Source organism: Lactuca saligna, chromosome 4 (assembly GCF_052625555.1).
Source record: "Lactuca saligna cultivar CGN05327 chromosome 4, ASM5262555v1, whole genome shotgun sequence".
NCBI classification, from domain to species: Eukaryota; Viridiplantae; Streptophyta; class Magnoliopsida; order Asterales; family Asteraceae; genus Lactuca; species Lactuca saligna.
In genome coordinates, this window is record NC_136420.1 from 299,213,334 (window position 1) to 299,238,710 (window position 25,377).

Genomic DNA, 25,377 nt, shown 5'->3' on the forward strand with positions numbered 1-25,377 from the left:
ACAACTAAACATATTTTATTTTATATGTACATACTTTTTGTTATCTAAACTTTATTTAAATATTAAACTATAATACATTATTAAATAGTTTTGTTTTCTATTATTTATCTAAAATATTTGACGTATAAAAACATCATATTATTATTTTTTTAATTTTTAGATGATGAAATTTACAAGATTTATCTTTATTTTTCTTATATAGATATTTTTATTTTTATGAAAAAAATATGATGTGTTACTATAAAAATAATATATTATTAGAAAAATAATAATATGCTGCTCTTTTTTTAAAATATATAATTATGTGGTTTTCACTTAAAGTTAAAAATATGTAATGTTGTCTCCAACTAACAATAAAAGTTAATCAATGAATTATATTGACTTAAAAAAAATATTAACTTAAATAGAACAAAATAAAATTCAATTTAATTATAAATCTAAACAACATACGTAAGTTTTATATTGATTTGACATAAACTTTGATATTTAATTAAATTATTTAGTTTTATCAAATTTGAATATATTCTTTAATAAATACATAAAATTTTCAAAGCAAAATTAAAAATCATATGTTAGCTAATAACAAAATAATTAAATCTATATAATGACTTTAGCTTTTTTTTCACCTAAAACGATACGTATGCTAAAATAATTAACTATAATAATAATATGATATTAATTCTATTAAAATCATTTTATTTAAAAAAAAATAAAAATATTTTATATGTTTAAAAGGTTTGTGTTTCATATATAATAACATATCATATTTATTTATAAAAATAAATATATTTATATAAGAAAAAATTCTCAAAAATAATATCACTTAAAAATTAAAAGTAGATAAAATGACGATTTTATACTTTAAATATGTTTAGATAAAAAAAAAATAGAAAACAACAATATTTATTGATATACGTTGTAATTTAAATATTTTAGATAAATTTTAGACAACAAAGATTATTTATATATCTTAAATAAAATATATTAATAAATCAAATAAAGAAGGTAAACAATTTTTTTTTTTGAATCGGCAAATACAAATATACTAATATACTCCTAAACTAACACCTAATTCCACCTATGTCCACGACGGGACTTGAACCCTCGACCTCAAAGAAAGAGAGCATCACCTGATACCGTTGGGCTAGAAACCATTTGGTAGGTAAACAACTAAAATGTATATATTTATATAACTAAATGTCAAAAATAGTCATTAGGCGATATTTCCCAAGTGTTTCTCGAGTGAAGTTTCACAAATGATTAAATGGTCCTTAAATGAAGTTTCAGAAAATATCTAAAATGATCCTTATCGAAAGGTCCCACAACTTAACGGCTCCATAAAAAGACATCCACAATAAAGACTATTAAAGTACAAGGTTTTTGTACAAATAAAGTATTTATGCAAAAAAATGTTTCATAATGATTGTTTTAGGGGACAAAATCAAAACCATAAGTACCAATTGTAAAATATTATCTTTTTTAGAGAAAATGATAAAAATAGTCATTTACACTAATGACATTACAAAAATAGCCAAAAAATATCGAAATTACAAAATTAGCCAACGATTTCGCAGATAGAGATGCCCCATCTGCGAAATCAGCATCTCATCTGCGAATGTACAAGCACCTAAAACACAGTTGTGCTTTAGGTGCTTGTACATTCACAGGTGGTTTTTTTTTATTAAATTTTTTTGTGTATATATAGGGGTAATTTCGCAGATGGACAAGGTCCATCTGCGAAATACTCTCACTCCTATCTGCGAAATAATGATTTTTTTTTTGTTTTTTTTTGTTTTTTTTTTTTTTGTTTTTTTTTTAGTTTGACTATGAAATGAATTGGTTTGACTACAAAATTATGTTGCTATATAAAAAGTTTTGTAGAAAAATATCATTTTGGTTGTTATTTGTTTAGGAACTTTCTCTACAATTTGCTCAAAAAATGATTGAATATTTGGTTTGTCTTGTAACCAGTGAGAGATGGCAAGTTAATGGAACTAATCTGGAATACATATGTCCACAGGGAGGTATTTCTGAACTTGCTTTGATATTTTCTGAGTATATTAGTTATAGTGATTTTGTATCTTTGGTAAGAAGCAAAATTGGTTTGTTAGACAAATATAGAATTAGTCTTCGTTTCCACCATCCCGAATTAAATTATTATGTAGTTATAGTTGAAGACATGGATGTTAGAATGTTGATAAACGTAATCAAATGTAGTGGAGGAAGGGCTGTGAAAGTGTTTGTGGTGGTTGATGAAGTTGAGGAAGTTAATGGGGGTGGCGAAATTGGAAACCAGCTTGTTGGTAATTTATGCAGTTATAAAGGGAGCAACGATCCGATAGGTACTTTCAATACTCCTAGTGTACCTCAGTTTCACAGTGTTGCTGAAAATGTTAATGTTAGTTATTCACCTATTCACTATGTGGATCCTGAGAATTACAAGCATGTTGGTGATGATGATGTTGGTACTTATCTTGATGATATGGGTGGTCGTTGTGATGATGTTGCCGAACAAGAAGTTAAAGTTATAATTAGGCGTGTGGTAGATAAAACTAAAGTTATAAGTAGGAGACAAGACGAATCTTCGTCTACTATGTCGTCCAGTGGTCGCTCTCATGGTAGAGGTAGGGGCAGTGTAAACACAAGTCCTCATTTATATAGCAACATGATTTCGTAGTCAAACCAATTCATTTCATAGTCAAACTAAAAAAAAATCAGTATTTCGCAGATAGGAGTGAGAGTATTTCGCAGATGGACCTTGTCCATCTGCGAAATTACCCTTATATATACACAAAAATAAATAAAAAATAAATAAAAAAAAAAAAAAAACCACCTACAAATGTAGAAGCACCTAAAGCACAGCTGTGCTTTAGGTGCTTGTACATTCGCAGATGAGATGCTGATTTCGCAGATGGGGCATCTCCATCTGCGAAATCGTTGGCTAATTTTGTAATTTCGATATTTTTTGGCTATTTTTGTAATGTCATTAGTGTAAATGGCTATTTTTGTCATTTTCTCCTTTTTTTTTATCATTATCTTTAATCTTATTATAAGCAATCACCACAAGAGTATTATAAATTGTATTTCATGAAACTATATTTATACCAACAACATCCCATTGTATATTAAGTAGATCGGTATACGTATTTCAGATTCCAGTTGAAATAGATTTCTAGATTATGTTTGTAGTCGCTGTTAAAAAACATGTAAATGCATATAACACTAGAATATATATATATATATATATATATATATATATATATATATATATATATATATATATATATATATATATATATATATATATATATATATAGGGTAAAGTGAATATACCTAACAACCTTATATAAGTTTAGGTACCTAACTCCATAATACTACATCGGTTTGTATCATATTTATATTGTAATTGCCTAAGGTTCCTAAATTTCAACCCCATAACTTGATTACTTCCAAAATCTTTGGATTTTCAACAATATATTTCTTTTACATCACGTCTTTCTATCGAATACCACCTAATGGGTTTCATATCCTACCGCTACAAATGAAAGGATGTAGGAGAAATATAATGATAAATTTTCAAAATTTTTTGAAGTAAATCAAGTTTAGGGATGAAATTTAAGAACCTTGGATGATTGCAATGAAAAATTAATGCAAAATGACGTAGTTTGATGAGATTAGGTACCTAAGCTTATATAAGGTTGTTAGGTATATTCACTTTACCCATATATATATATATATATATATATATATATATATATATATATATATATATATATATATATATATATATATATATATATATATGAAAAGGTTCAATAGAGGACCATTATTAATCAAGGAACCAATTCAAAACGTCAAAATTTTAAGCAATCAACGGCAAAAGAAATGGTTGTAGACTTTTACAATGGACGCACATGCGCCGGATTATAACAAAATTCACTTCTTCTTTTTTCGTTTAAAATTTTTTTTACGCCATGTTTTTTATCGAAAAAAAAAACCGAGTATACCGTTGTTCACGATTTTTTAATCATCTTTCCGAAATAAATTAATAAATATATCAAAATTCATGTTTTTTTGTACTTTTTAAACATAGATTCATATTAATGTAAAAAACGATATTTCAGTTCAAATTCATATTGTAAACCTTTTCAGATTCATATTGTGAACCTGTTCAGATTCACATTGTAAACATTCTCAGATTCACAGTTTGAATAATAGGACTGACAATTCTCAACACAACCCGCAACATGACACGAAATAAATGGGTTTGGGTTGAGTTTTTCAACCCGCCAACCCGTTTATTAAACATATCATATATGGGTTTCTCAAAAAAATAAACGGGTTGACCCGCCAACCCTTTTATATTTTTAATAAAAAAATATTTTCTATTTTTAAATGTATTTATGTATCGAGTATCAATATTTAATAAGTATTATCTAATAAGTATTACTATGTTTGTATTAATGTTTAGTTTGAACATGTTTCTATGAATGTTTTTAATTTTCATTTGGATGTTTAAGACGTAGGTAGTCAAGTATCTAAAATTTGGATATGTTTGCATCAATCATTAAGAAATTATTCATGTTCAATTGTCGATTTTATTTATGGAATCTAAACCACGAACCCAAATCTGACCCACGAACCCCCAAGTTGTGAACCCATATAAATAAATAGGTTGGCAGATCATATATGTGTTTATGTTCCAAACCTGTCAAACCGTGACATGTATATTTAAATGGGTCGTGTTTGGGTTAACATATTTTGACCCGCCAACCTGTTACACGCCAACCCGAACACTAGGGATGAGCAATTTGTCCCAAATCCTGATCTCGTACTGGTACTGAACCGTACTGAATTTAAAAATACAGGACGGTACTAGGTACTCCAAATACATGAAATTCGGGAATCGGTATCACCGGTACCGGTGCTAGTACCGAGTACCGATACCATTCCCGGTACCGGTGATGTTAATTCGGTTCGGTACTCGGTATTAACTTTTGATCAAATTCGGTATTCAGGAAAACGGGAATGGGACGGGTCGGTACCAGTTCCGTCCCACGCTCATCCCTACCGAACACGACATGATTGTCAGGCCTAGTGCATAATAGTAAGTCAAATTCACAGTGTGAATCTAAACTGATCGGAGCTTTTTTACATTGTGAATGTTAAAAATTGAAATATTTACAGTTTAGATTCACATTGTGAATCTACACTGATCGAGTTTTTTTTAATGTGAACCTTCTCAGATTCACAGTATACATAATAGTAAGTCAGATTTACAATGTGAATCTGAACTGTTCGAGTTTTTTCACATTGTGAATGTTAAAAATTTGAATAAGTTTAGATTCATATTATGAATCTACACTGGTCGAGTTTTTTTTTTAATCGGTGTTGATGTTTATTAATAGAATACAAAAAATTAATATTTTTGGAATAATATTTTTTTTTTAATAAAAATAAACTTAAATATTGAAAAAACTAACAAAATGAAGTGGGTTTTTTTCGAAAAAAAAAATTTGTTTTTTATATATCAACATAGATCTCTATGGATAGAGGACAAAAAATTGAGAACAACGGTATATTCGTTTTTTTTTTTTTTTTTTTTTTTGATAAAAATTGTGGCCTAAAAAGTTTTTAAACGAGAAAAAAAAAGGTGTGTTTTTTTGGTAAGGATGTGGATTTTTTTTTTGATATAATCTGATATGTGTACGTCCAATGTAAAAGTGTACATCTATTTCTTTGATCGTTGATCATTATGATTTCCGACGTTTACGATTGGTTCCTTGTTAATTATGGTTTTCTATTGAAACTCACATTATATATATATATGTTATAAAATATGATCAAATAACAATATAAATTATAAAGTATAGAAAGAAATAAGAGTAGAGAGAACTTTTATTCCAATACTTGTGATGAAATCATCAAGTGCCTAATACATATGGCTCACTATTTATACTATCCAAATAGGATGAAAGATGAGCTATAATATGAATGCACATTATGATGGTGTATTATTACATTCATAAAACACATTGAAATGGTTGTTACTAATGCTAAATAATGATGGGGAGTTATGGGAGAAATGGAGAATCCAATGGTCATTCACAAACTAATATTTCATAACACTCCCCCTTGAATGACGATTGTATCATGCCTCGTTAGAACCTTAATAGGTAAAACCTCATGGGAAAAACCATTTATTAAGGAAAAAGAGTACATGATTAATAATATATATTTGGAACAATTGCCTCGTTAAAAATCTTGCTAAGAAAACTCAGTGGGAAAAACATAGCTAAGGAAAAGAGTACAATATGTTTCCAACTCCCCCTGATCATCACATCACTTGATTTCCTTAAAGCGTCGCATTCCAATATTTCGTACCATGTTTTCAAATTTGGATGTACGGAGCGCTTTAGTGAACAAATCTGCCAAGTTGTTACTTGATTGAATTTTCTGGATGTTGATGTCACGCTCTTTTTGAAGATCATGAGTAAAAAACACTTTGGTGATATATGTTTGGTTTTGTCTCCTTTGATAAAACCTTCCTTGAATTGGGCTATACAAGCCGCATTATCTTCATATAGTATGGTTGGAGCGTCCCTGTTAGAAGTTAGACCACAACTCTCACGAATGTGATGAGTTAAATTTCTTAACCAAATACATTCACGGCTTGCCTCATGAATTGCTATAATCTCTGCATGGTTAGAAGAAGAAGCAACTAAAGTTTGTTTAACAGAACGCCAAGAGATTGCGGTACCTCCACAAGTGAATAAATAACCTGTTTGGGATCGAGCTTTGTGTGGATCAGACAAATCTCCAGCATCTGCATAACCAATTAACTCCGCATTTGATGAATTTGAATAATATAAGCCCATATCCATTGTACCTCGAAGATATCGAAGAATGTGTTTGATTCCATTACAATGTCTTCTTGTTGGGCAAGAACTATATCTTGCTAATAAATTTACAGCAAAAGATATATCAGGTCTCGTATTATTAGCAAGATACATCAATGCACCAATAGCACTAAGATATGGTACTTCGGGACCAAGAAGTTTTTCATATTTTTCACAAGGCCGAAACTGGTCCTTTTTGGATCTAAATGCCTTACTACCATTGGGGTACTCAATGGATGTGAGTTATCCATATAAAACTTTTTAAGCACCTTTTCTAGATAACTAGATTGATGTACAAAAACTCCATTTTTGGTGTGCTCAATTTGAAGACCCAAACAAAATTTCGTTTTACCAAGATCTTTCATTTCAAATTTTTCTTTCAAACAAGAAGTGGCATTTTCCAATTCTCCAGAAGTTCCAATTATGTTCAAATCATCTACGTAAACAGCAATTATCACAAATTCTGATCCAGATCTTTTTATGAATACACATGGGCTTAATGGATCATTTTTATAGCCCTCTTTTAAAAGAAATGTACTTAAACAATTGAACCACATCCGGCCAGATTGTTTCAATCCATACAAAGATTTATTTAATTTTACCAAATATACTCACGAGAATTAGGAGTTTGTGCTTCTGGCACCTTAAACCCTTCTGGGATTTTCATATAAATATCATTCTCAAGTGAACCATATAAATAGGCGGTAACTACATCCATCAGACGCATCTCCAATTTTTCATGTGTTGCCAGACTTATTAGATAACGGAATGTAATTGCATCAACCACAGGAGAGTATGTTTCTTCATAATCGATTCCGGGCCTTTGGGTAAAACCTTGTGCAACAAGTCTTGCTTTATATCTCACAACTTCATTCTTCTCATTTCTTTTGCGCACAAATACCCATTTGTATCCCACTGGTCTTACTCCGTTTGGTGTACGGACTACAGGTCCAAAAACTTTTCGTTGAGTAAGAGAATTAAGCTCTTTGTTTATTGCATCTTTCCATTTTGGCCAATCTTTTCTATTTCTACATTCATCTATAGATTTAGGTTCAACATCCTCATTTTCTTCCATAATCTCGCACGCAACATGATATGAAAAATTATCGTCGACGTCTATCTTATTTCGGTTCCATCTTATTCCTGTCATGACATAATTTATTGAGATCTCTTCATTTTCATAATTTTCAGGTACCTCAGTTTCTTTTGTTATGTCATTGGGCTCTTCTGGAGCTTCATTAATCTTTTCAAAAGATTTTGTTTTCTCTTTTGGACCATCAATTATATTTGCTCCCTTTCGTTTTCGAGGATTTTTATCTTTGGAACCGGTTGGTCTTCCACGCTTCAAGCGTGCCTTTGATTCATTTGTAGTTGTATTTTTTCCTTCTGGGATATCAATTCTAGCTGGAGCATTTACAGCTGGTAAATGAGACTTTGTTACTCTTTTAGGGTCAGTAAATGCATCTGGCAATTGATTTGCTATATTTTGTAAATGAATTATCTTTTTCACTTCAAGTTCACATTGACTTGAACGAGGATCTAACACTGAAAGTGATAATTCATTCCAAGAGATTTTATTCTCCCGCTTCTTTATTTCTCCCCCTAATGTTGGAAAAACTAATTCATCAAAATGACAATCGTCAAATCTAGCTGTAAATAAATCTCCAGTTGATGGTTCTAAATATTTTACTATAGATGGAGATTCGTATCCAACATAAATTCTCATTCTTATTTGAGGACCCATTTTTGTGCGGTGAGGTGGAGAAATGGGTACATAAATTGCACATCCGAACGTCCTTAGATGGGAAATATTTGGTACATGGCCGCAAACCAGTTGAATAGGGGAGAACTTATGATAACTAGTTGGCCTGATGCGTATAAGTGATGCCGCATGTAAAATTGCATGTCCCCATGTCGATGTAGGAAGTTTAGAATGCATTAGTAATGGTCTTGCAATTAATTGAAGGCGTTTGATTAACAACTCAGCTAAACCATTTTGTGTATGAACATATGCAACAGGATGTTCAATAATTATCCCAATCGACATGCAATAGTCATTAAAAGCTTGTGATGTAAATTCTCCAGCATTGTCAAGTCAAATTTTCTTAATTGGGTAATCGGGAAAATATGCCCTTAGGCGGATTATTTCTGCTAGTAATATTGCGAAAGCGAGATCATGGCTAGATAATAAGCACACATGTGACCATCTAGTTGACGCGTCAATTAAGACCATAAAATATCTAAATGGTCCACATGGTGGATGAATTGGTCCACATATATCCCCTTGAATTCTTTCTAAAAAACTAGGACTTTCATACCCAACTTTATTCAATGATGGACGGGAAATTAATTTTCCTTGAGAACATGCAACACAAGACAATTCATTAGCTTGAAAAATCTTCTGGTTTTTCAAGGAATGTCCACTTGAACTTTCAATTATTTTGCGCAACATAACTGATCCGGGATGGCCCAACCGGTCATGCCAAACTTTGTAGATGTTATCATACATTTTATTTTCAATAGCATGAGATTCAATCATTCTAATATTTGTATAATACAATCCGGAGGACAATACGGGTAATTTTTCCAAAAGACTTTTCTTACCCGATATCATTTTCGTAATATTGAGATACTCTTTATCACCATCATTGGTTGTTTCAACATGATATCCGTTGGACCGAATATCCTTAAAACTTAATAAATTTCTTGGTGATTTTGATGAAAATAATGCATCTCCAATTGTAATTATTGTCCCTTGTGGTAATATGATATTCGCTCTTCCGGAGCCTTCAATCATTTTTGCACTACCCGTTATTGTATTAACATTTGCTTCTCCAATTTATAAGTAAAATATTTTTCATTATTAAAAATGCTATGTGTTGTTGCACTATCTGCAAGACATATATCTTCCTCATTTCTTTTGCGAATATCCATATTTCTCTTCAAAATAAAAATATATAATAAAATAGTAAGAAATAAGAAATATTCAACTTAGATAAATAAAGTCATATATTATTATTTTGAGAAGAATCATCGAGATCTCTTCTGATGAAACGACTATAACATAAAAATCATAAACGACATTAAACAAAACTACATATTATTCTTGACCATGACAATGACTTTAAACAAACATAATGCAAAAATAAAATGATACTAGAAAACCAACAATTTCATGATATGCCATATCCATCTCATTTTATGGGAAAAATTGGGTACTTCCATCACCATCCATAACACCGTTTGTCCCTTCCGTGTTGGCAAGATAATCGGCGACATCCAAATGTCTCATTTCTAGTTGATCTTCGGAAAAATAATTTTGAACAAAATTTGTTTCCGCATTTTTTCATTCTTTATATTTTAGAGAAGCTTGATAAAGATCAACAAAATGCTTTGGAGTGCGACATGTACGTGACCAATGACCGGTCATTCCACATCGGTGACAAACATTTTCAACTTTCTTTTTGCCTTGACCACTTTTATCATTAGCATGTGGGTTTTTGTTATTTTCCCACTTCTGGTGGTTACTTATATTATTATTATTGTTGGGACGATTATTATGACGGCCTCCACCACGTCCACGACCACGGCCACGACCACGGTTAGACCCACGACCGTTATAATTAGATGATGTCGCATTCACTTCAGGGAATGGACTAGAACCGGTCGGACGTGATTGGTGATTTTTCATTAAGAGCTCATTATTTTGTTCAGCCACAAGAAGACATGAGATTAATTCACAATATTTTTTAAAACCTTTCTCACGATATTGCTGCTGCAGGAGCATGTTAGTGGCATGAAAAGTAGAGAAGGTTTTCTCTAGCATGTCTTCATCAGTTATAGTCTCACCACATAGTTTTAGTTGGGAAGTAATTTTGAACATGGCCGAATTATACTCACTCACAGATTTAAAATCTTGTAGCCGAAGGTGTAACCAATCAAAACGAGCTCTAGGAAGTATCACCGTTTTTTGATGATCATACCTCTCTTTCAAATTATTCCAAAGATCAGCTGGATCTTTGACAGTGAGGTATTCAGCTTTTATTCCTTCATCGAGATGGTGGCGAAGGAAAATCATCGCCTTAGCCTTTTCTTGGCTTGATGCTTCATTTAAAGGATTTACATCCTTTATGGTGTTTCCAAGACCCATAGCATCAAGGTGGATTTCAGCATCAAGGATCCATGATAAATAATTTTTTCCACTAATGTCAAGAGCCATAAACTCAAGTTTGCTAATGTTTGCCATAGTGAAAGTACTAATCAAAATAAAGAGTTGTATATTAGAGGATTGTTAGTTAAGAAGTATCATAAAATTACTTGTGAGCATTATATAACTTGTGAGCATTATACATATGAACTTTGAAAACAAAAATTATATATATATATATATATATATATATATATATATATATATATATATACCTGACAACGACAAGAACGGCAAGAAGTTGGAACTCTATGGTAGAGCCTCGTGTTGATAACGTGTTATAAAATATGATCAAATAATAATATAAATTATAAAGTAAAGAAAGAAATAAGAGTAGAGAGAACTTTTATTCCAATACTTGTGATGAAATCATCAAGTGCCTAATGCATATGGCTCACTATTTATACTATCCAAATAAGATGAAAGATTAGCTATAATATGAATGCACATTATGATGGTGTATTATTACATTCATAAAACACATTGAAATGGTTGTTACTAATGCTAAATAATGATGGGAAGTTATGAGAGAAATGAAAAATCCAATGGTCATTCAAAACTAATATTTCATAAATATATATATATATATATATATATATATATATATATATATATATATATATATATATATATATATATATATATATATATATATATATATATATATATATATATATATTCAGATGGAAAATTAAAACAACTAGTCCAAAAAAGAAAAAGAAGCATAATCTTATTTCAAGAACAATAATACACTTTATGGAAAGTTACATGAAACAGATTAAGTTTATATAAAATTGTATTTTATTTTCTTAATTAAGTCACTAAGTTTACATTTTTTTTTCAAATTTAACGAATCGATCAGTTTGTTTAAGGTGTTTCGTGTTTCTCATTTTATGGTAGGAAAAAAGTTAACGTGGCTTCCACATATGATATGAGTTAATAAACATTTACATTAAATTGAATCCTTACATAGATATATATTCACTTTCCTTTATTTCTTCTTCTTTTCTTCTCTCAAAACATCATAATTTTGTGAAATGGCCTCCCAATATCGCTTAAGGGATTCATTATCTCAAATTGGTGTAAACAAGGCTGGAAGGTTTCCTTTTTTCTAAGATGTTATTGTGGACAACATTTATTGCATTGCTTAGACTATTGAACCACTTGAACGGTCTTGGAAAGTCATTGCCCAAAATTGTTATTCTATGAGAGAAGAAAAGAATAAGAAATTAAGGAAAACGAGTATATATCTACTTAAGAGTTCAATTTAACTATGATCTTATGTGAAAACCACATCAACTTCCTGCCAAGTTAGGAAATAAGAATTATGAAACATCTGAATCAAATCGATTAATTGGTTAAATTAAGTGACTTAATTGTAAAAATATAAAACACGGTATCAAAATCAAAATTTTGTGTAATTTGTATCTTTTATTCAATTTACCCTTTACTTTCGTATAGAGGTCTTCAAAATATCTAAAACCTAAAAACAATGAATCATACAATTTTCAAATTAACCAAACATGTTATTTTGCCCTTTTTTTGTTAACCAAACTGGTAAATTTTCTGTTTTCCAGTTCGGTTAAGATTCATATTTTTTTTTTATACAGACGATTTACAAAAAACAGAATGTTTATTTATATCTTAAGATTATATTTAGGTTTTATGTTTCTAAGTTAAAATGATATTTGTGATTTGGAATTCACTTTCGTTTAACAATTGTGATATTATTATATTTTAAAATTATAGTTAGGCTTGAATTTTCAAGTTAATATTAAATTTATTATTAGGAATTGTCAATTTCATTTAACAATTGACATACTCATTAACATTTGAGGTGAATACATAATAGGCTAATACAATCTACATCTTCAATTCACTATGCTTTAACCTAAATAAATGAATATTATGTTAGTTTTATATATTTTAGAAATAATTAATTGATAACTTACGCAATAAAAGAAATTAAATTCTCATATTCATCCTAAATGCAATCAATAGTCGAAAGGCTCAGAGCACATTAGAGATTATTAATTTTGAAATACATCTTTTGGGTAGAGGTGGTTAAATGGTTTATTCGAAAAATAAACCGAAAAAATTTACTAACCAAAGAGCGGTTAACCAGTTTTTTCGGTTTAAGTAATTGTTCAAAAAAATTGTGATCGCTACTATTGGTCAACCTTATGAAATAGAATTTCGGTTCAGTTAACCATCCATAAACACTCTTATTTATCATTTAAAAGTTTGAAACACACAACATAGGAGAATTCTCATAAATTCTCACATCTCTGTAGTCTTCACTTTTCACTCAAAACGGTATGAATTCGAATTTTCCAAGGTTTTCGTTGTTTTGCTTTGTTCCCGAAATTCAACTTAAAGCTTCATTCCAAACTCTCAAACATCTAATGTCCCTACAAAACACCAAAAGAAGTCTAAATAATCTGATCCTACAATTTTGCATAAAATATCTTGAAAAAAGAAAATCTTTGAAATATAAAGTCTAAATACAATTCAATAAATTTGAATAAAACGTGATAAAACATAAATAAAATGTATGTAGCGTGTGTATTTGGTGATTTTTTTAATCTAAATCGACAATGTACTAGAAACACCGCGATGATTGATTTATTTCATGAAAGTATATTGAAAATTATTTACTCCAACAACATCCCATTAAATATCAATTGGATCTTCGTTACTCATTCTGGATTCTAGTTCTAGTTGAAATCGATTTCTCAATTATGTTTTTAGTGGTTAAAGAAAGCACGTGGAGGCAAGTAACGCTAGAACTAACCAAAAATAAATAAATAAAAATAAAACAATTTTTTAATATATATTTCTGTTAGACAATCGGACTTAATAGTCCAAAAATGAAAATTTATAAAATTCTTATGGGTAAATTACAAGAATGGTCCCTATGATTTGGGGTAATTTACATGGTTAGTCTCTAAAAAGTTTTTTTAATTCGGAATGTCGCTATTGTTTGTTTTTGTTGCTTCTTTAGTCCTCATTTGACCTAAAATGAATTTTTTACCCTTACTAGTTTTTTTATTTAATTATCATTTATTTTATAATTATTTAAAAAAAAAAAAAAAAAAAAAAAAAAAAAAAAAAAACCCACTACTGTACCCTCCTACCCCTACCCAACCTATCTTTTTCTTCTGAACTCTTTGTTTCTCAGGTCAATCAATATGGAAAGAACCCACAAATAGATATCGTTGCCTTGGATAGTTCCGACGAACCAACCATTTCTCAACTTCACATCATCAAGCTTCTCTCATCTCATCTCTGGTTCACCTGCTGCAGCGTATCTTTATTTCTCAACTTCATTGTATATTCGATCTACAATTGAATGATGGAGTGGTGGTGGTCAGAAACATACACTTACCCCATCTTCTTCCTCAGCATCTAAACCTCAAATTTGATGAAATCTTGTTTTCAAATCATATGCTAATAATCAAATCGAGACTACTACACATCAAACGAAAGCAGAGCACCAAATCAAAACCCACCTGTGTTTTTTGAAAACAAAAAACTCGAAAGCCACCTGATTCGAATCCCTAAAACAAACCAGATGTTGCAGATCGATGAGTTCAGGGTGCATATGGTGGTTATTTCGGCTAGGGGTGAGCAAAAACCGAACCGACTAAAGAAAAACCGACAAAGTCGTAATAAACCGCAACCGAAAAACCGAAACCGATGCAAAAACCAATGGTGCGGATTTAATTTTTGCAAAAACCGAAGGCCAACGATGCGGTGCGGTTTCTATCCTAAAAACCGGTCCATCAAAACCGAACCGCACCGCGAGCGTGTATAGTAATAAATCAATCAATGTATATTATATACATGCTATTTAAAATAGTTATAAACGATAATATATTTATTATATGTTTATTTTGTGTTTGTATAAAACTATATAGGATGCAAAAGAAATATTCTATTGTTAGCCAAACGTACTAATCGATTACATGTAATAAGCTTGTAACAAATTAAGTCAAAATCAACCAACCTTCAATCATTAATTAGTTTGTGAGAGTGGTCACAAGTTGTATTTTAAGCGACTTACAATTTTTGATTATGTAATTTTGTTTTGAGCTGAAAATGAATGTATTAAAAAAAACAGCACAATACAAGCTTATATGCACATGGTTTTCAGTTCTTACAGTTTTAAAAACCCGCACAAAAAAACATAAAAAAAACTGCACCAAATTCTTAACAGGGTTTAAAAACCGAAATCGCACCGATACAAACCGGAACCGCATTTAAAAACCGAAAAACCGAACCATTGCAAAACCGCACCCAACGGTTTTAAGAATGCAAAAACCGCACCATGCGGTTTGCGGTTCGGCTTTGGTCTGAAAACCGCATCAAACCGCACCATGCTCACCCCTAATTCCGGCATCGCAATATCGATAGGTTCCAGCAACAATCCATATTTTGATGTCGACAGAGAACCTCCCCTTACTTGCAATATACCATCGCCATCACCAAGGGTAAAATCAATTTCGATTGTGTGTTACTTCTAATTTAGCATGGGTTGGAGAAATGTTTTTTGTTCTTTTGGTATAATATTTAATCGCATGGGAGTTACAGGTGGGTAGAGAATAAAGGGGAAGGGAGGAAGGGTATGAGAGAAGAGAGGGAATAACATTTCTTTTGATTATTGAAAAGTTGCTCACTGAAATTTGTTACTCTGTATATCGATCTATATTTGTCAGTTGATTATATCTAAGATTTTTTTGGGGCAACACTTGTATTTGGGTTTTTTTGGCATGACATGTCGATGATCTTGCCGAAGAAAATAAAGGTAGTGGGTTGTCGTAGGTGAAGGACTCCAGGTGGGTGGGACCCAATGGTTGTATTTGTTAAATTATAAAATATTAAATGATAAACAAAAATAAACAATATTCCAAGTTAAAAAAAAAAAAAAAAAAAAAAAACCTTCTTAGGGACCATCTATGCAGATTACTCCAAACCACATGGACTATTCGTGTAATATAAATTATTTTAGGGTAAATTACACGAATGGTCCCTATGGTTTAGGGCAACTTGCGTATTTGGTCCCTAACTTATTTTTCTAACTCGGATTGTCCTTACTGTTTGTTTTTGTTACACGCTTGGTCCCTGTCTTACATAAAAAGTCTATTTTTCTCTTGATTTTTTAATTTATTTAAATAAACACACCCTCAACCCCATCCCCTCTCCTTACCTTACCTACCCTACTATTTTTCTCTATTTAAATAATTGTCTTTTTACGTAAGATAGGGACCAAATGTGTAACAAAAACAAACAATAAGGACCAAGTGTGTAGCAATAACAAATAATAGGGACCTTCTGAGTTAAAAAAATTAGTTAGGAACCAAACGTGCAAATTACCCCAAACCATAGAAACCATTTGTGTAATTTACTCTAAATTTTAGGAGCAATCTCAATTTTCTTTAATAAAATATTTGATACGTTACTTTATATTTAAACTTTTTCGATTCACGCGGAGTAAACGCGTTTCAACTCGACCACGTCAAGAAGGGACCCTACTATACATGCCATGGAACCTTCGCGCCAAGTTCCTTTAACCTAATACACAATCACACTTTCCTCTTTCATCAACTCAATTTCTCAAACAATCGCGTATTTGTTTATCGGTTTTTGAATTTGCAATTTGTTAGGTCATTGTACAAGAATCATACGAAGTTTCGTTGAACTTTCTCTGACTGAAATTTACCGATTCAAGCTCTGAAACTTCCCGTTGTACAGACTACGTTTTGTGTCTAAGTTTCCTTCATTGTATAAAGAATTTAATTCTTTCTCCGTCGTTTCCCTTTTGCTTTTTTTCGATTTTGTCTCTTTATTGTTCAACGTGTATATAATATTACATGTAATTGACTATTGTTTCAAAGAAGCCAAGAAGAAAGAAGAAAAAATCGTTGTTGATTATTTTGGGATTTGATTTTGATTGAGCGAAGCAGTTTAGTGATAGGGGGATTTTGGGGGAGGGATGGAGAATTATCTGAATGAGAATTTTGGTGGAGTCAAGCCGAAACATTCATCTGAGGAGGTGTTACAGAGATGGAGGGATATGTGTGGTCTTGTGAAGAACCCTAAACGGCGGTTTCGTTTCACGGCGAACCTCAGCAAGCGCAACGAGGCTGCTGCTATGCGTCGTACCAATCAGGTCAACAATTTTACTTCAACCCATCTCTTTCACTCTTTGGGACATTTTATCAAACACTTGGTGAACAATTGTTCACTTAAAGCTATGATTTCTCTGTTCTGCAACAGTTGTAGTAGAGTTACTGATTTTACCTTTCATGATTACAGAAGTTAAGGGTTGTGGTTTTGGTGTCAAAGGCAGCATTTCAGTTTGCGAAATGTGAGTTCTTTAATCTCAGGATATGAATTTCTTCCTTTCCTCTAACACTTAATGCAATTCTTACGAACATTGTGAATTTGCTTGTGATCTGTTCAGTCGCAGAACCCAGTGACCATACATTACCGGACGAATACAAAGCAGCTGGGTTCGACATCAGCGCCGATGAAGCCGGCGCGCTAGTTGAAAACCACGACCCGGAAAAACTCAAATTCCACGGCGGAGTACATGGCCTTGCAAAGAAGCTTAAAACCTGCACCATCAATGGACTCGCCATGGACGACAAAGATTTGAGCTGCAGACAGGAACTTTTCGGAACCAATGAATTCACCGAACGTGAGCAACGAAGCTTTTGGGTGTTCGTATGGGAAGCCCTCCAAGACATGACTCTCATGGTCCTCGCTGCTTGTGCAATCGTCTCTTTGATCGTCGGCATAGCCACCGAAGGGTGGCCGAAAGGCTCCCACGATGGTCTCGGAATCGTGGCGAGTATTTTGCTGGTTGTGTTCGTGACAGCAACAAGCGATTATCGTCAATCGTTACAGTTCCGGGATTTGGACAAAGAGAAGAAGAAGATATCGATTCAAGTTACTAGAAACGGTTATCGGCAAAAGTTATCGATATACGAGCTTCTTCCCGGTGATCTTGTCCATCTCGCCATCGGTGACCAAGTTCCGGCAGACGGAGTTTTCGTCTCCGGATTTTCAGTCTCCATCGACGAATCAAGTTTGACCGGCGAGAGCAATCCGGTGAAAGTCAACTCCGAGAACCCTTTCTTAATGTCGGGAACCAAAGTCCAAGATGGCTCCTGTAAGATGCTAGTCGCAACAGTCGGGATGAGAACTCAATGGGGAAAATTAATGGCGACTTTAAGCGAAGGCGGAAACGACGAAACTCCATTACAGGTGAAATTAAACGGAGTCGCCACCATCATCGGAAAAATCGGTCTTTTCTTCGCCATCGTAACGTTTAGTGTTCTAGTTCAGAAACTATTCTCCATCAAATTGATCGAAGGAACTCACTGGAATTGGTCCGGCGATGATGCCCTAATGCTATTAGAATACTTCGCAATCGCTGTCACCATTGTTGTCGTCGCAGTTCCCGAAGGTCTCCCATTGGCTGTAACACTAAGTCTCGCTTTTGCCATGAAGAAGATGATGAACGATAAAGCACTTGTCAGAAACCTCGCCGCCTGTGAAACCATGGGGTCCGCCACCACTATTTGCAGCGATAAAACCGGAACACTCACCACCAACCACATGACAGTTGTCAAATCATTCATTTGCATGAAAACCTCCACCAACGACATTCCGACCACCGCATTAAACATCCTCCGGCAATCAATCTTCACCAACACCGGTGGTGAAGTTGTCACCAACAAAGACGGGAAGCGTGAAATCCTCGGGTCGCCAACAGACACCGCGATTTTGGAGTTCGGGTTGTCGATTGGCGGCGATTTCGAAACGGAACGCCAGGTGGCGAAAATCATCCGGGTCGAACCGTTTAACTCCACTAAGAAGCAGATGGGGGTGGTGGTGGAGCTTCCCGGAGGTGGTGCTAGAGCACACTGTAAAGGTGCTTCCGAAATCGTATTGGGGAATTGTGATAAACTAATTAACGAAAATGGCGAAGTTGTAAATCTTGATGAAGAGTCTCTTACTTTATTAAAGAAAAAAATCGATGAATTTGCTGACGAGGCTCTCCGGACACTATGTCTAGCGTATATAGACCTAGAAAGTGGTGTTTCCGGGGAATCACCGATTCCGTCATCCGGGTACACTTGTATCGGAATTGTGGGGATTAAAGATCCGGTCAGGGCAGGGGTGAAGGAGTCGGTGGCTCTCTGTCGATCAGCTGGGATAACCGTTCGAATGGTGACCGGAGACAACATCAACACTGCAAAGGCGATAGCTCGGGAATGTGGGATTCTGACGGACGACGGAATTGCGATTGAAGGTCCGGAATTCCGAGAGAAGAGTTTGGAGGAATTGATGGTTTTGATTCCAAAGATTCAGGTGATGGCTCGATCTTCACCGTTGGATAAGCATACGTTGGTGAGACATTTGCGGACCACTTTTGGTGAGGTGGTGGCGGTGACCGGAGATGGGACGAATGATGCTCCGGCACTTCATGAGGCGGATATTGGACTTGCTATGGGGATTGCTGGAACTGAGGTGGCGAAAGAGAGCGCTGATGTCATCATTCTGGATGATAATTTTTCAACGATTGTTACAGTTGCAAAATGGGGGCGATCGGTTTATGTTAACATTCAGAAGTTTGTTCAGTTTCAACTCACCGTCAATATTGTCGCGTTGATAGTCAACTTCACTTCCGCTTGTTTGACAGGTAAAAATTCAATCATCAATTATTTTGTTTGTTTATGTAAAAAGGTTTATTCATTCACTGGCCCACACTGTAATGTTTCAGAAACATAAATCAGATACACAACAACTAGCTAATTGGCTTAGCTGGCATAAAATTAAAAGCCTAGTGCGTACAGGAAGCGTAATCCATATTGAAATTAAAACTCTCGTACTGCAACTGCTGAGACTCGAACTTTTACCTTTTTCGCAAGTATACCACCACAGTTGCTTCATATATACGATACTTGTAGAAATGGTCAAGGTTCGAGTCTCGGCAGTTGCAGTATTAGAGTTTTAATTTTAAGTTGGATTAGGCTTCCTGTAGGCACTAGGGTTTTATGTCAGCTAAGACAACTAGCTGGTTGTTGTGTACCTGATTTACATCTCACGTGATGTTTCTGAAACGTTACAGTGCGGGCAAGTGAATGAATAACGTTTTTGTAGAAACTATTTTTGTTGACGATATGTTTTCAGGGAGTGCACCGCTGACAGCTGTACAGCTATTGTGGGTGAACATGATAATGGATACATTGGGAGCCCTAGCACTTGCAACCGAGCCTCCAAATGATGAGCTAATGAAAAGAGCTCCGGTTGGAAGAAAAGGGAATTTCATAAGCAATGTGATGTGGAGGAACATCTTCGGGCAGGCTGTGTATCAGTTTGCAGTCATTTGGATGCTTCAGTCGAAAGGGAAATCGTTTTTCGAGCTCAATGGAGATGATTCTGATCTGGTCCTCAACACACTAATTTTCAACTCTTTTGTCTTCTGTCAGGTAACCTATCATTCTGTAATTTTTTTGAGTTAGGTAAATTGATATACAAGGAACTAACTAGTTTATATAATCATTGTGCAGCTTTTTAATGAGGTAAACTCGAGGGAAATGGAGAAAGAAGACGTGTTGGATGGAATATGGAAGAATAAGGTTTTTGTGAGTGTGATTGCTGCAACTGCGGTTTTCCAGGTGATAATTATCGAGTGTTTGGGTACCTTTGCGAATACGTCACCATTAACAGCCAAACAATGGTTTTTTAGTGTTTTTACTGGTTTTTTGAGTATGCCAATTGCTAAGTATCTGAAAAGGGTCCCTGTTTAAGGCAAAACATGAAAGAAGGAAGGTAGTTGAAGTCTTGAAGATATTATGTTTTTAGATTGTTAGAAACCATCCATTTTGTTTATCTTAGTGTGATGGTGTTTTACTAACGCAACCAAAAAAATTACCGAAAAAGGAAAACTGAAATCGTTGTCGTGCTTTTGTTTGGATTTTAGTTTCATTTTAGGTGGTTTTGTAAATATGGATATTTCTTGATTATGTATTTAAGATTGGGTTAGTTGTGTAATTCCTTTTGCTTTTAATCTTGGATTTACTATATTGTAAGTTTTTTTTTTTTTTTTTTTAAACTCCAATAAAAACGCATGTATTTCCATTTTTTTGAGTTCTATCTTAACCTTCCATCTATTTTATGTTATTATTCAAAGTATAAAATATAAACATACACCACAATCTATTATAATTCTGCAATTTTGACTGGCATCAAGGAATTAGTAAATCATTTGTCTATATAAGTACTCAACTTGATACAAAAAAAAAAAAAAAGGTTAGACATTATCGTCTTCAAAACCAGTTTCCATAGGCTCTTTAGTCCCATCATCAACATAACACCTCCAAATAGGTTCCAACAATACCCTTCCTTTTTCCAACCATTCCTTTTCACCTTCATCTCCACACTCCTCACACATCCTCACCATCCAAGGGTAAATCCGTCCAACGCATTCCAACATCAACTTCATCTCCCCCCACTCCCCATTCCCATGATTCACCATCTTCCCACAAACAAAATTCAAAACCCCAAACAACACTCCAAAATCCTTCTTCTCCAAATTCAACAAAAACCCCCCAACCACATCCATCACACTCTTGTTACCCCTCAAAAGCTTCACCATTCTTTCAACCACTTTCTTAAACATACAAAACTTGGATGCCAAAACAACTTTCTCTTTCTCATTCTCATTCTCATCCCCCAAATCCAACTCAAAAACCTCAATCTTACCCAAAACCACCACCCACAATGGCGGCGATAGTGGCGGCTGTGGTGGCGAACAACCCAATGAGAGTATCAAATCCGGGAGCCATGATTTCACTGCTGAAAAAAGAAGCGATCCGTATTTCCCCCCCATGTGTTCTTCAATTGAAACAACAAAATCAAACATGTCATTTGAAAGATTCTGGATTTCAACTGAAAGTTCATTGGATTCTGAAGAGTTTGTGAGGATTAAATTCAGTAGTTTCGCTGAATAAGTGAAGGAGATTTTGAGACATAAAAACGTTTCTTTTATATCTTCTTCTTTAAACTCGAGAATCCCGTGTGAATGTTTCCTTAAATTTCGGATTATGAACCCTAGATACTGTCTTGTGAACCTTAAACATGTTTCATGGTGGTTGTTGGTGTTAGTTAATGTATTTGAATCGATGATGAACTTGAGAACGGAAGTTGAGAGCTTTACTATGTTTGAGATTCTGTTTTCTTCTTCAAAAGATGATCCTACAACAAATCTTTCATTAAAATCTCTGATAAAAAGATCATAATAAATAGGAAATACCCAAAATACTTACCATTTTCTTTAGATGACTTTCTTGAAGCATTTACTTTATACAACTTTTCTGTACATTGGAGTAGATGTTCAATTGTCTGCAACCAGAATAATTTATTTATTAAAATCAAATATTCAAATGAAAGAAAATTGAAAGTAAAATGATTCGTTTACCTCAGTAGATATTCCAGTTGAATCCTTTAGAGACATATGAAGAATGAGTGATGTATAAGTAGACACAGGAGAAGTATCTATTTGATTACTCTGCAAACATTCAATAACAAACTCTGATATGATCTTCAAAGCATGAAAAGCAGATTCAAGATTTCTTGATTCCAACACAGCTTTTCGGGTGTTGACATCTGTCAACAAATCCTTTAATTGCCAAGCTACACCTACACAAACTGTGTAATCTTCGAAAAAACTACTTCTAGAAGCATCCGGATGATTCTTCCCACTCATGTGCTTGCTTTTCACTGAACCATGTTTGACTTTTCTCTTCTTTCCTGAAGAAGAAGAAGAAGAAGAAACACATCCATTTGCAGTCTTTTGCAAAACCCGTGTGAGAGTTTGAATCATGTCATCAATCCAACCACATGACATCATCATTTTATGGATCAATCTCATTTGTGATTGTCTTTCTTTATTTTCAGATAATCCAACACATCTTGTGACCATAGCCATGGATTCTTGGCGAAGAACAGAAGCAGCATCAGGAAGAACAGTGAGAACAATCTTGAACACAGATGCTTGAGCATGAGCAGTTTTTGCAGCAGATAATAAAGAAATTAGCTTTTTCCCAGTTAATTCATCCTTAAGGGCAGATTTGTACTTTGGTTCAGAAGCTAGATTGTTGCAGATGTTGCTAGCAGCCATTAGTATGCCTTCGATTTGATCTAGAGGGGTCTTGTGAGGTGAGAGAATTAAATTGATGAGAACTTTGAAAAGGGTATTGAGAAATTGTGGAGATGCCCCTTCAGAAAAGGAGAATTCACAAAATCTTGCTCCAGCAAGTGGTGATCTTTTTATGAGTGTCACACATCGTTGACATGCTTCTTCTAGGGTTACAGTTGTGGGGAAATAAGAAGGGAGGAGAAGTTTAGTGATTTTTTGAGCAACAAGTGGTTGATCATTTGCAAGTGTCGATAACAGAACATCTACATTCACCACTTTATGAAAATGGAAATCGTGGATGCCTTTTAGAAGAAGAAAGAGGTCTACAGTAGCACTGCGTATCGAAAGAGATGAATCAAGAATCAAATGGCCTAACCTTGGGAGAAGCACTTTGAGAATCTCATGGGATTGAGGGTTACCAAGCAAATAGATGATACCATTTACAGTTGAAAGCCTGACCATGTTGGCCATATCATGGGCCATGTCATCTAGTAGCTTGGTGAGTAGTTTGGTGATGGTTGAAGATGGAATTATCTCCCAAAACATATAAAGAATGCGACAAACACCTTCTACTGCTACAGCTCTTGTATCAGGACAATCATCCATGACTAATTTCTCTATTAAGAAAAACTGTTTGTGAAGCAATGTGTCTTTAGCTTCCCTTGTAAGGTCAGGATCTTCAAGAGGGAAGACATCTATGAGTAAGTGCAATGCATTTTGACGAACATTTGAGTTTGCAACCTGTCAAGGAAACATTAACCAATTTAATCATATAGCTTTTGGACAAAATTGAGATTTCAAGAATGAATGTGAAGGAGAAAGACAAGCACCTGCAATGATCGGAATATAACAGGCTCTGTGAGATTGAAAATGAGCTTTTCAACACCATCAGTAGTTCGCTGGGTGATAAAACCTCCTAAAATTCTCCTGATAGAAGCAGCAAAAGAACCTGTACTAGCATGAATTGAGCTATCAACCAATGCTTGCAAAAAGTCGTTCTCGATCTCCTCTCTTGACTCCCCTTCCGCAGCCTTCCAAGCCCTAAAAACAACGTCAGCATATGCCTCCAACATCGACTTCCTCCCGAAAGGAATCTGAGACCTAATCATTGCCAGTGATTCCTTCACAAGCTGTCTAGATAACCCAAATAAGAATGCTAAAAATCGCCGCCCTTCATCCATTTTCAAATACAGTGGAGATATCAAGCATCTGATGAGCAGTAATTTCAAGTCCTCGATACTCTCATCCTCGAAATCGAACAATGTGAATGCTTCACGAAGAGCGTATACTCTATGAACATTCACTTTCTTCTTCAGAGTCAATGATTTTGACACTAAAAACGGCAAGGATTGAGTAATTAAGCAATCCCTACCAGGCAACTCTCTCTTCCACCACTCCTCACATAAGCTCGCAATCTCCGACAGTAAATTGGATTCCAATTCGAAAACAACTAAATTATCATGCAATTCTTGAACCGCGGGTAACAAATCAGACGCAGAAAACACATTCCCCGGGTGTGTCGCACACAGGTGAGCGACGTGAGCATAAACCTGAAGATTTTCACTTACTTCAGTCTTGACTTTGTCAAGTTTTGTTTTTTCATCAACTGTACCTGAAGCGTCGTCTTTTCCGTCGGTTCTGTTGCTTTCCGGCTGCCGTGAAGATCTACGAACACGCTTACTAGCCGGCGTCACAGGTGAAGTAGCACCGAAGGAAGATGCATCTCCTGTGTTACCTTTTCCCGACAGATCTTTAAACCGAGTAATGGATTGAGAAATGGATCGGTGAAGAGAAAGGGGAAGTGAAGAAACGACATCAGATGATGGCTTTAGTGAGTAAATTAGGGTTTTGAGAGATGTTTTAACTGACTGAAACCCTAATTTCGCCGCCGACGAGAGGAATTCGTCGGCCGATGACTTCAGTGACGAACGAAGTCTCTTCTCCATCACCGATTTCTGGGAAAAAAATGTTTCGAGTCGGAAAATTTTCACTTAAATCGATCCGTTGTTTTTAATCTTTGAGAGTGGAAGTTGTACGGATACCGCCTGTTCACGTAA

General features: G+C 34.2%; 3 protein-coding genes across 3 annotated transcripts; 1 reads left to right on the plus strand and 2 right to left on the minus strand.

The window, feature by feature from the left end:
- Positions 1–10,098: 10,098 nt before the first annotated feature.
- On the minus strand, positions 10,099–11,145 carry LOC145040811 (uncharacterized). The gene is made up of 2 exons (XM_078988705.1): positions 10,311–11,145; positions 10,099–10,202 (listed from the first exon to the last, which is right to left on the minus strand). Exons 1-2 carry the CDS (start codon positions 11,143–11,145, stop codon positions 10,099–10,101), a joined length of 939 nt encoding a protein of 312 aa, XP_078844831.1.
- A 5,554-nt stretch (positions 11,146–16,699) lies between these two features.
- On the plus strand, positions 16,700–21,193 carry LOC145043852 (calcium-transporting ATPase 2, plasma membrane-type-like). Its single transcript, XM_078992619.1, has 5 exons — positions 16,700–17,278; positions 17,425–17,476; positions 17,573–19,819; positions 20,311–20,609; positions 20,691–21,193. The coding sequence occupies exons 1-5, from the start codon at positions 17,102–17,104 to the stop codon at positions 20,928–20,930; spliced, it is 3,015 nt and encodes a 1,004-aa protein (XP_078848745.1). The 5' UTR covers positions 16,700–17,101; the 3' UTR covers positions 20,931–21,193.
- A 122-nt stretch (positions 21,194–21,315) lies between these two features.
- HEB1 (ARM repeat superfamily protein) lies at positions 21,316–25,298 on the minus strand. The gene is made up of 4 exons (XM_078992618.1): positions 24,151–25,298; positions 22,601–24,061; positions 22,449–22,524; positions 21,316–22,377 (listed from the first exon to the last, which is right to left on the minus strand). The coding sequence occupies exons 1-4, from the start codon at positions 25,264–25,266 to the stop codon at positions 21,434–21,436; spliced, it is 3,597 nt and encodes a 1,198-aa protein (XP_078848744.1). The 5' UTR covers positions 25,267–25,298; the 3' UTR covers positions 21,316–21,433.
- Positions 25,299–25,377: the final 79 nt, after the last annotated feature.